The sequence below is a fragment of the Acipenser ruthenus genome, chromosome 17 (assembly GCF_902713425.1).
Source record: "Acipenser ruthenus chromosome 17, fAciRut3.2 maternal haplotype, whole genome shotgun sequence".
NCBI classification, from domain to species: Eukaryota; Metazoa; Chordata; class Actinopteri; order Acipenseriformes; family Acipenseridae; genus Acipenser; species Acipenser ruthenus.
The window spans coordinates 27,272,025-27,286,574 of NC_081205.1; the positions used below are offsets into that span (position 1 = coordinate 27,272,025).

General features: G+C 34.5%; 1 protein-coding gene across 1 annotated transcript; it reads right to left on the reverse strand.

Annotated features, from left to right (window-relative positions):
- Positions 1-1,182: 1,182 nt before the first annotated feature.
- Positions 1,183-7,742, reverse strand: LOC117423007 (zinc finger protein ZIC 4-like). The gene is made up of 2 exons (XM_034038333.3): positions 6,389-7,742; positions 1,183-2,513 (listed from the first exon to the last, which is right to left on the reverse strand). The coding sequence occupies exons 1-2, from the start codon at positions 7,500-7,502 to the stop codon at positions 2,077-2,079; spliced, it is 1,551 nt and encodes a 516-aa protein (XP_033894224.2). The 5' UTR covers positions 7,503-7,742; the 3' UTR covers positions 1,183-2,076.
- Between the last annotated feature and the right edge of the window lie 6,808 nt (positions 7,743-14,550).

The window sequence follows — 14,550 nt, forward strand, 5'->3', positions numbered from 1 at the left end:
TCAACCCAAAAAGCAGACTCTTTGAACAGTCCGAGTTTGATTCGACCCCTATCCCTTTCTTTGCTTAAAAAGCGTTTCCTTGGCTTTAGAACGTTTCCATCAACTCCAAATGGGCCCTCTGATCCCAGCAGAAAGCGAAAACAACAGTTAACTGCCGCTTCAATTCAGACTGCTCTTTTCTTCCAGACATTGTTATCAATTTTCATTATCATGTGGAACAAGTACTTATTTGCGTGGTGTTTTGTTTACTGGAAATTAAATGAAAATGATTTAGTCAGCGTCAAACTGAAATATATACTTGCTTGCACAAGAAAGAGCCTGCAAGGCGTAAATATTCTGTTCATGTTGAAAAGACCCGACTGGCTCCAGACTTAGACCTTTACTATTTAAGTTTGACTAGGCTATTGCCATAGAAATCCTAACTCACCATGAAGATTCACCGTTGCGAAGAAATACTTCTTTGTAGATTTCCTTCTTTGAAGTCTGGACGAGAATATTCATGCTTTTCATATGTAGCTACCGAGATTACCTTGAGAACGAATGGAAGGATTTATAACAAGAAAATTGGATATTTAAGATTAGCTTTAGAAACTTGTAATAAATTGCCGACTTGCTTAGCAAAAAGCGTATATTATTGTTTTATGTAATTTAGGTCAGATATGCCTTTATCGTCGCTGAGTCTTTGTGGTTTTAGCGACAACTAGAAGACAGATCCCTGACGTTACAACACCCCGTGAAGTTTTCGTTTTTGTGTTTTATGGTGAAACATGAAATAAACCTACATTGCTGCCAAACGTGGGAAAACCTGGGAAGATAGCTGGATTGTTGATATCTTTTCTCAGCTGTTGAGACTTCTCTGAGGTATGTTGTAGATTAAACCCAGTTTAGTCGCCCTGCATAGCAACCTGGATGTCTTACTGGGCAACACCATTTATATATCCTGGCTCTCACACAAAAGTATAAAGAAATCACCTGCCCAGAAGGAATGAATAGAAAATCTGTGAAATATTTCCTGCAGTCTAAACTATAAGTACATCCAATGTTTCAATTGGTTTACACACACACACACACCCACACATGCACGCACGCACACACACACACACACACACACACACACACACACACACACACACACACACACAGATAGATAGATAGATATTCAAAATATACACTACACTATAGCAATTTTCTATTACAATTTTTATTTTTATTTTACATGACACATCTTGTGCGTTTTTACAATACTATCACTATAGTACACAGTTTATTTAAAATACTGACAAAATACAAGGCAGTTTGGTACACAATCAGAACTCTGTTGAACAGCTGGACTTCACAATGTAGCACACAGGTACACATTGTTGCATTCTTAATTATGCAGAAAAAAGAAATACAAAAGTAATTAATTACCCACATTTACACAAACACACACACACACAAAATAAAAAATAAAAATCAGTATCCAATAATAAAGTAAATTAATTGCAAATTACCATAAAGCATAAGGTGTAGGCCAGCATGTACCCATTAATTTAGTACCGACTGAAAACAAAACATATACACAGTAGAAGAAAAAAATGTTAATAAGTCATATTTCATTTCATTTTTATACAAACCAGTAACAAACAATAAAAAATATTTATTTGTTCCAAAACGACTGAAAAGATAGCACTTTACAAAATATTAAACACTGACATAAGAACACCACCATTTACAAATGTACAATATCCTCTATTGAAAAAACACTTTGGCTCAATAATACAAAAATGTGTTCATGTCAAGTTGAAAAAATAAATTAAGACCAGAGGGGACGCAAAAACAGAATTTTACATAAATTTGAGCAAATAAATGTTGTCATTAGAAAGGGTTTAGAAAGTGTCCGGCACTACACATTAGTCCATATAGATATAGCCTGCTATTATTATTGTGTGTTATTATTATGAATCGTTTATGTGCCAGGGCATTACATTATATCTGTGTATACAAGATTTGACAAAGCATTGAGTGGTTAACTGTTTCTGACAACTTCTTTAGCATCTGCAAAACATATGCATTGGAGTTGTCTTACAGCATGATTTAAAATGTATTTCTGTGTCCAGAGTTTCTATACGAAGGCTCGTCCGAAGGGTCAAGTGAAGAAGAGTTGCTGGGAGGAGTTGGGATCCTGCTTGCCCCCGTGCTGTGACACACGTACCACTCACTCAAGTTGGCTGCTTGGGAGGAAGAGAGGGGCTCGGAGTGAGCGGAGGAAGCTGGGTCTCGACCTGAGTCCGAGGAGGGAGAAACCAGAGAAGGTGTGGAGGACTCATAGCCGGAGCTCGGAGGTGGAGACTTGCAATGCACCTTCATGTGCTTTCGTAGGGAGCTGGGGTGTGTGTAGGATTTATCACAGCCTCTCACTTTGCAGTTATATGGCTTATCACTGGTGTGCACGTGGGAGTGCTTCTTTCTGTCACTGCTGTTAGCAAAACGTCTATCGCAGCCATCGAATTCGCATTTAAAAGGTTTCTCTCCTAAAAAGATGACACAAAAGGCAAACAGTTATTTTAAATGGTTAAGCTTAAGCTTAAATAGAAATAGAAATATGCATAATGTTACAAAAATGACTGTTTATCCTACTGGTCCATTTTTTTCTACAGCTCATAGTGAAAGCATAACACACTACTATGCATATAAGCTTATAAAGGATCCACGGTCACATGTCGTACGAACTGCAGGGTCTTTCTGTTTAATAAATGGTGTTAATATGCTAATATTTTACTACAATACAGAGCATTCCATATTTTTTCTACTTTTCCCGTGAGGCTAAAAGTAAATGTAAGCACTGCATGTGGTATGAAAATTCTGGATGAACATAAAAAAAAAAAAACTTGCTCCCCCCATGTATGATGGTATGGCCTGTGTTTACTTTGAATGATCTCTGTATCAATAAGTGATTGGTCTGTGAAAGCCAACACAATAGCAAACATCAGTGTATGGCATCATTACAGACACACAGCAATGGGTTTGCATGATACAGTTACAGTCCTCATTTACTGCCCAATAATATTTTTTCCATATTGCACATACTCCAGTTCTGTGCAGAATTCTATTGTTAAGTTCATACATTTAAATATTGGGAACTCAGATTAAAACCGAGAACAAACCAGACCACAAATGTAAACACAGTCATATTTTAAGTTATATGACCTTTAAGAGTAGATCATTCTAATGTAGGTTGGTCAGTCTTAAAACCAACAGAAACAATGGTTCAGTCATCACTGATTCCTATCCTACAAGTTCCCATCAGTTAGAAAATATTTCTCCACCTTAAACTCCACCTCAAACCCTCTTGTTTCACTTCTAACAAAAAATCAACCAAGTAATTTTTGGTATTAAATTTTGTAAACTTTTTTTTATTTCAAAATGGATGCATTTTGCCATTTTAGATGAAAACTGAGTAGAATACTATCTTATTGTACTTTACATGTATATGAAACATTCATAACATACCTCTTCAAATCTGGACACAGTTAAATCAATGTTTTAATATTTTTGAAAAAGAAAATCCCACGGGTTACTTTAAATGAGACACAAGAATACTAATGGAATGTTTGTTTAGAAATTATGTAGTAGGGGTCTTTGTGATTTATATTTCATTCTATTAAATACATAATATAGTTATAGAATATCTTAAAAATCATAAACAATATCCATCTAATATATATATATATATATATATATATATATATATATATATATATATATATATATATATATATATATATATATAATAATAATAATAATAATAATAATAATAATAATAATAATAATTTTAAAAAAAGACTGAATTATGTCGTGAAATGGAGAAGAAAAAAGAGTGTTTGCAGTAGAGTATTCACGTATTGCTTTATTGCTACTTTAATGAATGTATCCCTATCAAAACAAACTGCTACCATAAGACATGAGCATCAATTAGAAAGTGCATCTCAACGTATTTAATACTACTGTCTAATTACAGTTGCACGTTAAGGAACAAGTTGACCTTCAGCTGTTATGTTGAGACAGCCGATCAAGGATATTAGTGTACTACAAGCAAGCAGTAAGTAGGAGACCCATGGGATAACGGTACTCCTAAACACAGCGATTGTACAGAGTCTGGAGAATGCGGTAACTACGAGCAAATGTACTTTTCTTATTCCCAAGAGTTTGGAAAAATATTCCCGCCGTAAATACCTTATTTCTTTGGAATATCAATTTAATAGAAGACAGCAAATCTAGTATTATAGTGGCCCCTATAATATAGTGCAGCATTGTCACTTGATACATTTTTTTAAATACATGATTCAAGCTAGTCTGTTAAGTGAGAATGGGATGAAATTATGTTTCATATTTACGTTATGCAATGCTTTAAAACAAGCGCAGGCCTACATGACGTATATGGCACTAGCCGCCATTTTTGAACACTTGTTGTTAATGGTTCAACACCAAACACAGTGTAACATTATTAATAAATGTTTTGTTTGTTTTGTTTTTAAACTGAATTTACTGATTTAAATCCCACACCGAGAAAAGGACATCGTGCAACAGACTACATTTACCGCTAAACTTCTAGTAACTATTATGCATTTAAAAATTTGAGGCGCATTGCATTTGCATGTTACATTCGTAATAGTCAGTACTGTGTCTAAAAGTATGATTATTATTTGGTGTTCTGAACGTTAAATTATTTGTAGCTCAAACAATTGGCAAAACAAACAAACATACAAAAAACAGTTCAATACTTAATCAATTATACACCACAGTCATTAATACAAATGTTTCTGTTGAAGAAAGCTTCATGTTGTTTATTTAATTGCATTTCTATTTCCAGTTAAGAAAACCCAAATATATATCAGAGTTTGCCATGAATGAAGCAACAACTCCCGAGGTAATTAATAAATGAATAATCAATATGACACATAAAAATAAAAAAATAAAATACATTAAAAAGTAGGGCCTACACGATTTGGGACACAGCATAAATAAAACAAAGCTTCCTTTTCTAACTTGAACATTTGAAACATGCAATAACAGTAAAATATCGTTTATTTAACTGCATCATAGAAATGGTCTAACAGCTATACAGGCTATATACACAGTATCGTTGTGATGCTTGTATATTAAAGAAAAAAAATGTTAGTGTATGTACTAAGCTGTCGCAAAACGGTTCTGATAAAGAATTGGTCACATTCGGTAAATATTGCACTGTTGTAGTAGTGCAATATTAGTAGCAATTGTATAGGTTACAGAAATATCATATTTATTTAAACAGCTACCGGATTTTCTTTCTTTTTTTTCTGAAGTAGCCTACTGTTTTTTTTTTTTTAACTGTCCACCTCTCTTACCTAACATATGCTGCTGAACTGTATTGCAGCAACACTTTACATATCTGTTAATTGCTAAAAGTTTGAGAATGTTCTGCATTTAAATACTTGCAATTAAACTTTTTAAAAAGAAATGCCGATTAGTTCCGCACCGCCATGATCAGTTTTCCTGGACCAAGTTCTTTGTGGTCAATGAAGGGAACAAATTAAAAAACTAGCAGTTTATTACCTCGTCGGTAAAAAACAAACAAACAAAAAATCTTATAAAATCCCAGTCACTTGTCAAAGTACTGAATATATATGCTCTCGAGTCTATTCTAAACGATGCAACCACACAAGGCCTCGCGGTGTCGTATTTTGGAATAAGCTGGTAATCAAGACAGGAAGCACTGACTGATAAACTAATCAATACCTCTTCACGGAGAATTCTAAGTTTGAAATCCTTGTAGACACAGTTTCATTCATTAGAAATTATTCAGACTGGGAGAGTTCAAAGACAGTTTTGAGGTAAGTTCTATTTTGCTATAGCTTAAACGTACAGTGTTTATATATAAACTTGAACTAAAATGTTTTTGACACGTCACCGATTCATTCTAAAAAATTTTGAAAATACTGGCAGAAAATGACATACATTTTCATTTCACATGAAAGTACGTGTATAGAGTTAAATAATAACACTAATAGTGTGTGTATTGTGTTACTTAATGGAAACTGAAACAGCTTTGTTAGTATTTGCAAAACATTTTGTGTAGTCTTCTTTCCCAACCTGCAACGTGTTTGCATTTTTTTCATTACATCGCCTAATACAATAATTAAATAAAAAGAAGGTTTCAATAAATGTATTTTCAATTTAAACTTGCTTCTTACGATACGGAGGATTATTTAACAGTGCCAATACGCCTCTTGGGGATTATTTTAAACTGACATAACAAATACATGCTTATCCTGATCTATGGTATTCCACATGCATTTAAATTGCAAATAAATTAAAAGACAATTAAATATTACGAAACGCATTTAATACGATGAATTAAATTACTGACCTGTGTGAGTCCTTTTGTGTATCTTGAGATTTTCGGATCTTGCAAATACTTTGCCACAGCCAGGGAATGGGCAAGGGAACGGCTTCTCGCCGGTGTGTACTCGGATATGATTTACAAGTTTATACTTGGCTTTGAAGGGTTTTCCTTCTCTGGGACACTCTTCCCAAAAACAGATATGATTACCTTGCTCGGGTCCCCCAACGTGCTCTATTGTGACATGCGTTACCAGGTCGTGCATGTTGCTGTATGTTTTAGAGCAAAGTATTTTCGGGGCTTGTTCTGGCTCCATCCACTTGCAAATAAGTTCTTGCTTGATCGGCTGCCTCATGTAACGAAAAAAAGCACCCGGTCCGTGGTGGTGACCACTTAAATTCATGTTCAGATTCATGCCACTGTAGCCGAGCAGAGGGGATGCAGTAAACGGATCAGTCCTGGAATTTGCAACTTGACTGAAATGATCAGCCCTAGCGTACATTTCTCCAGGTATGCCTAACCTTATTTGTCCATTCAAAGCGTGGCCACCTGGAGCTGCGTTAGAAGACTGTTCGTGGTGGAGTCCAGAGAAGAGAGTATGGTTTCCTGCTTCGGGGTGATGACCATGGAGTCCAGGGTAGCTACCTGTTGTTGAGACAAACATTCCGTGATGAGAACTTGTACCAGGATCAGTAAGTCCTGGCATGGCTGGAGCTGTCAGGTCTCTGCGTAAAAAAAAATCCCTGCCTGCCGATAACGCCTGGGCTGTGTGAGACATGGGATATGGGACTGCAGCCTGCACAGGGCCAAAAGCTCCCGTTTGACTGGAGACCACTTCGGTGTGGCCTGCCAAATGAGGATTATGATGGTGGTGGTGGTGGTGGTGGGGATAATGATGGGCTGGACTGAGTTTGAGGGCCGAGGAATGCCCCATGTGTTCTGACCCGAATGGACTTGGCCCCAGGCGGGGTTCTGAAGTAATCTCCCCAGGGTGCGGGTGTGCCATTGAGTGGGGATGGCTGCTGAACCCCGGGAAGCCTGTCATGCTCTGAGGGGTATGGTGATGATGGTGATGGTGGTGAGCCCCTGCCAAGTCAACTAATCTCAACGCCGCGTTCCGTTTGGAAAATGCAGGGTCCATCTCTAGCTTCCCACAGCATCCACGCTCAAAACAATAATAATGAAAAATACTACCACTGAAAATATAATAATAACAAAAAATAAACTTTTGAAATACTTTCTAAACTTTAGATTATCTCTCAATGCCTACGTGGAATCCCATTCGGTTGAGAGGCAGCAGCAGGACGCTTTGAGACACTGAATAGAGATTCATGGACGGCGCTGCAGCCCGTGGAGCTAAACAATCAGGGAGCGTTCTAATTGGTCAACGCAGGATGATTGACGTCACTCCTGACAGTTTCCAGTGTGAAGAAAAATGTTTTAGTGACAGCAAGTAGCCAGGGCGCCTGCGCTCAGCCTTAGGCAAAACAAGAAAAGTTTTTTTTTTTTTGTTTTTTTTTGTTATGCAAAGAGTATTGTGCTTTTATCTCCACTCCACTATTTTTTCAAAATGATACAAAATAATAAGAAACTTTATTTAGAAACTTTAGAAAAGTTGTTACTGAACATTGTGATTATTATTATTATTATTATTATTATTATTATTATTATTATTATTATTATTATTATTATTATTAGTAGTAGTAGTAGTAGTAGTAGTAGTAGTAGTAGTAGTAGTAGTAGTAGTAGTAGTAGTATAGGTTATAATGTAGGCTATCACTAGTTGTTGCTGCTGTTAATTTCAAATGCAGATATAATGATCAGCAATATAAGCCTTACTGCATATTCATTTGTATGCGCGTATATCGCTATATTTAAGGTTAATTTAAAGTACGTTACGGATGTTTTGTAGCCTAAAAAGCTAGCAAGTTTGATGTTAATTACTGTTTTATAATTTGTATTATTTGTATTTGTATTTCTTTTTTTTTTGATCGGACTCTTTTTTTCAGATATGAACGAGGCCAATATTATGTATGATATAAACAGATGGCATTTTCTAATTTATATATTCACTCATGTGTACCCCTGTTTATTTATTTAATTTATTTTAATGTAGAAGAATTTTCCAAACCGACAACTTTAGAAAATGCATTTCTGGTAAAAGTGCTGTAAGGCTACTGTTTGAAGAAAAAAAAGAAAAAAAAAAGAAAAAGGCTGACATTAAAAAAGTGTACATTGCTAACAGAATGGGGTTATTAGAATATATATTGTCCATTAGACTAAAATTAGTATTAGACTACATCAAAATAATAATAATAATAATAATAATAATAATTATTATTATTATTATTATTATTATTATTATTATTATTATTATTATTATTATATAAAGCATAACGTTTCTGTCTATTGCTTGAAACGGTTACATAAAGCATACAAGTTGTAAACTGGGCTTCTTTCAACGACACAAAACCTACCAGGAAATCTTGGCAAAGAACATAAGGTGTTATAAGATAAACTTATTACGTCATCCTCTGTAACTTTTGTTTTATCATGAAATCTGTTGCATTGATTTACCGAATAGATAAAATGCCGCCCATTAACCCGGGAACGAGTATTGTAAAGGGACCTGTTGTTATGATCTGGGGTAATTTTGCCCACGAGCCCTGTCGATTTAAGGCCCTGAGCCTGCACGGAGCAAGAGCACAGGAGGTGGGAATAATGAAGGTGTAAGGGGAGGAGTTAGCATGAAAAAAACGCAAAGAAGAACACAAAACACTACAGAAGAGACATTTTAATATATGTGTGTGTGTGTGTGTGTGTGTGTGTGTGTGTGTGTGTGTGTGTGTAATAAGTATTCTTTAAATTCTTATAGACATTTCAACCGGGCATCAAAGTGACGCACTGAAAGTGTTTCTCTAAAGTTTTGTTTTCTGGTCAGTTTGCAAAACAGAAGTCCCAGCATGCTTGCATTTCTTCCCTTTGAGGGCAACGTACATACACATAGGAGTATGGCCTTACATAAAAAGTAGGCTTGTAAGGGTATCATATATCTTTACAGAATGAATGTAAGGAATCTAATATATGTGTATATATGTAATGGATTTGACCATTTATTTTAATCATTAGACCTTATTACAAATGTACAGTGTGTCTGTTCTGTAATCTGCTGCGATTACCTTGAACAGATCTGATCCTGTCATTCTCAATGCTTGAAAGGGGGCAATAGCATGTTATCTAAAACGATGACACTGAAAGCAAGACTTTAGAATCACCACAGGGACTGACGTTTCAGCAAGTCTATTTTTTACCATTAAAATGCATGTTGATTAAAAAAAGAAATCTCATGCAGCAGATTATTTTAAAAAAAGAATTAGACATACACAACAATACTTGTTTAAAATCTGTTACATACGTTTTATGTTGAATTCTTAAGTATATTAATTATGCAATGTTATCAACATGTAATCACTGTTTCAAGTTACAAAAACAAATAAATAAATATATAAATACATGTAACTACTGTATTTGATTATGTTTAAAGCCTTAAAACCAATACCCAAATGTTTATTTTTGGTTTTGTTTTCTGGAGTAAAAAGCTTTAAAAACCAACCCCATATATCCTGTTCTTAATGGAAGAAAATTGCCCCTAATTAAATAATGAAATTAAAGCCACCCTGAGAGAAAACAATACAACAAATACATCCGTGTTTCGTGTATGTGTGTTCTGGGATACACCGCTGTTTGGACAGCCGGAATAGACCAAATAATTACAAATGTTCCTCCTTGTCTCTTCCTCAGGTGGGAAAAGTTTCTCACTGACTGCGAAACTGATTAAACACACATGCATATATTCTCCTCCCTCTTGTTCAAAAACTTGCTCACTGAATAAATGATTCACAGGTGTCAGTATATCAGTAGCCATTACTGCCGATGACCCCATGTATCTTAGTGACTACAATACATTTATTTGTGTACCTTTTGGTAGTTCAATAGGTTATGAACGTGTTTCAATGGTCACACTTGCTACGGTGCGTTATTTAAAGCAAAGAGGGCAAATAAAGGTCTTGGGTGAAGTCCCCAAATTTGTCTTTAAAATACGTACAGTTTTCCACGTAGCATCTGTCAGAAAATTGCTCAAAAAATGTGAAAGTGTTTTCACATAAATCACACATATCTCATGGGTGTAGCTTACATAACGTTATTTTGTCATATGTTGTATATTTATCAATAAAAATGCATTTCCTTTTAGTTTCTCGTGAAAGCGTTAGTAATGGGTGTCAAGTATGTTTGTGTGTGACACAGCCTATAGCAACATGAAAGATCCAATGCAAACGAAGGATAGTATGCAGCATATTTTGAAGCATTTAACCTAGAAATTAAGCCCCCAGTCCATGCAAACTATTATAATAATAACTGACATTCAAATACAAGATGCTGAATTAAATACCCCCTAGACACAGAAGTTATCATTTGAAATAATGTATACCATTGAACTACTGGTTTACATAATACCCCACCTAACGTCTCCACGAACACAGATATAATTCTAAATTGTCAGTCTTACAAATAAACTACTACTATACCACCACCACCACAACTACTACTACTACTACTACAACTACTACTACTACTACTACTACTACTGCTGCTGCTGCTACTACTACTACGACTACTACTACTACTACTACTACTACTACTACTACTACTACTACTACTACTAATAATAATAATAATAATAATAATAATAATAATAATAATAATACTAAAACATGAAAAACAGTATAGCCTTTGGAAGACATTTATGGGATAAAACGTTTAAATAACATTTCATGCATCTTGTATTTTAATTGTGGAAACTCAGGTATGAGGAATAAAACGAAGAGCAAACTATTTCTTACCTAATGTGATCCAATTTTCGTCAAACTTTAATTCTAATTAAATCGCACGGAAACAGACATAGGAAATATGTCAGTCTACCCACGTCGAGGTCAAATTCGTTCAATTAGATGCATGTCAAATATTACTTATACAATCTGCAACAGGCATTGGATGGATTATAAATCTGCTCAGAGGAGTCAATCACTGGTTCGTGCATCTTCAGATACAATGAGCACTGAAAAGCAGAACAAACCTAAAATCCCATTGAGAGAGTGACACGCCAATATTTTATTACATGGTGGTCAATGCCAGAGTGACTATTTTAGCGTTCATGAAAGTTAATTTCAATTATTTGCATGGCGAATCCTTCGATATGCGGGCTGTAGTTTAATAAATAATACAAAATAAGTAAAACAAATATATATTTTGAATTCTTGATCATATCTATATATATATATATATATATATATATATATATATATATATATATATATATATATATATATATATATGAAACATCAAGAATAGCCTACACTTTTTGAGCAAGATCAATGATAGATCGATTTAAAAACACAATGTCAATGAAAATTTCAATTCAAAGATCGTCTAGATTTTGGGGAAGGACAAAAATACACATGAGAATAATATTAAAATAAAGGACAATTGTATTCAAGTGCAATTGAAACTACGTAATACAGAAACTAAAATATGTATGGATGTCATTTATTATGTTAAATATAAATAGTACATATAGACGAACATTACGAACTAGACTTAAATCCAGTAAAATGTATTGAGAATAATATTTCAAATTAGGGACTACACTTCGTATTATCAAAATTGACAGTTTTACATTTCTGCACGCAGGCAGGAACACCATTGACTTGGGTCACTAATAATATTATGATTTCATTTTTTATTATTATTTCATAAATGGTATCTAACAATGATAGTTCTATAATTATCTTTACATGTTCTCATATTTAATCTTGCTTGTTAAAAAATAAGTTAACTAAAACGTCAGTCATTGCACTTAATATACGTCTTTTGTCTAGGATATCTTCAAGACATTACCCTTTAAACTACAGAATTATTTATGACCGCATCGTGTCAGTAAAGTCATATTTAAGTAAACACTGCTTGAAATATGATGATTCTCTGACACGTTTGTAAAATGCCGGTTGTATTAAGTTGTTGCGAGCAGCAACTGCAGTGCAAACGCATCTCTGGAATACCGGGCGAAATGTTGGTTTCCTTTGATGTGTTATTTTAGTCTAAGTGTGCAAGCTGAAAATAATGTCAGATGCAAGGTAACTAATGCACGTTCAGTCGTATGTTAGCCATCTAAACAATATAACATTGAAGTAATTAGTCTAAATATTGCCCATATTAAATATCAACAAGGCTGGCACTAAAATCCTTGCGTATTGTCTATTTTGGACATGGCAGCTACCCAAATATGTCTATGAGTTAATCATGTGTGTCTTATATACATGGACAGTAGTCTGCATTACAACATTTACTAGATTTATATATTAAAGGGGCATCTAAAACTGCTAATTGTTCGTATTGTTGAATAATTCAAGTGAACATAATATGTAGGATACGCTACGAAAATGCACAGATTATCTGACGCAATTTTAGGCAAAATGTTACGGTTTTTGATCAAATACATCACAAGGCTGTATTGTGCAGTTCACTATGACTCTGGCACATGTGGTCGGTTACGGGTCAAAGGTCAAACTATATGGTATTTTAGAATTCGGCGACTTCAGAGCATCATCATTCACCATGTAAATCAAGTTTTTAGCTTACATTAAATGTCCGACAAAAGAAGCATTTGCGGGATTCCATATTTAAAACTACTAAACATGTAAGAATCAAATTAACATTTAGCTCCATTACATAACATGCATTTGCCGTTTTGCTTTTAGCATAGACTTATTGAAACACACAGTACTTGTTAATTTATTAATAAAAACAAAAACGATCAAACACATACTTAAATGAACATGTACATAACGTGTACGGTAGCCTACATAATGCGTAAAATGGCCGTGTCAATCAAACATAAAGACTTAAATACTAATTCAATTTCCGTCGAAGCAAATCTGACTGAACATGTCGTAGTCCAGCGATTGAAAACAACTATGCAACACAATGGAGCTTTGGAATGTATAGGCTATGTAAATTCGGACCATTAGCACCTTTATTGACAAGTTTATATCTTCAATAATATGCGCCATCATCCCTGACAAAGGCTATTCTAGGAAACAACAAAAGTCAGTTAGCATTATTCTTTCTTTTGCTTAGTTTCTGCTTAATGTGAATGAATGGACATGTAAAGGTCAAAAGTTAAGGAAAATTCACTGAAATACGCGTGCCTGTCTTACCGTTCTCCACCTGTTGAAGATGGCTTGCAGATTATTTTTAATATTCAGGTAAGTTAAACGTGCATTTAAAAACTATTTCGCCACCGAAAGTAGGCGATCATTCTTCATATCTCCTAGGCTTTCTGGAAACAGGGGCTGTATGATGAAGCAGAAATGAGTCGTCAGGATGATATTTTAATGGCTTATATGTCACGTCGGTGCATGTGGCTTTGAACTCGAGCAGCCTGCGTTTCCTGCAGAGTGCGCCTGCAAATCCCACATGATAACTTCTACAGCCCACAACTTTTTATACTCGCAATTGCGCTGTAATAACCCGCTCTCAAATAATACCACAGAGAGAAAACGTGAGCTTTAAGCTATATCTCGATTCCATAACGTTAAAAGGAGTAAGCATTGCATAGCCCATTCGGTTTGGAAGCAAATCACCAACAATGTTTTACTTTGTTGCTATTCAGTATTGAAATCTCATTGTGATTGAAATACCTCATAGGAGGCTTTAAACGTTACATTGACGAAATCAGATATATAAAAAAATCTTTCAAATGTAAATCAAATGCATATGACTGTTTATATATATATATATATATATATATATATATATATATATATATATATATATATATATATATATATATATATGATATTTAACAAAACGTGTTTTGTAATCAAACACGTTTTAACAAAATTTTGAGATTTAAAATAATTATTAATAAAACAAAGGCCTATTACTTAAAATTCGAACGATTTGCGGTGAATTGAACTGAAATGGGCAAAACAACGACTTCTCAGTGCATCTCAGATGTCCTTCACACTGGTGGTTTACTAACATGGATAATTATTTGAGAATGAGATGGAGTTTCTTTGTTATGGATTAGGAGTAGCTCACACATTTAGCTCCAAAGAAACTCATTCAAA

Excerpts from the sequence above, each read along its gene's own strand:
- LOC117423007 (XM_034038333.3), bottom strand. The coding sequence starts at position 7,502 with ATGGACCCTGCATTTTCCAAACGGAACGCGGCGTTGAGATTAGTTGAC. Across the intron at positions 2,514-6,388 it reads ACACAAAAGGACTCACACAG|GAGAGAAACCTTTTAAATGC; the intron begins GTCAGTAATTTA and ends TCATCTTTTTAG.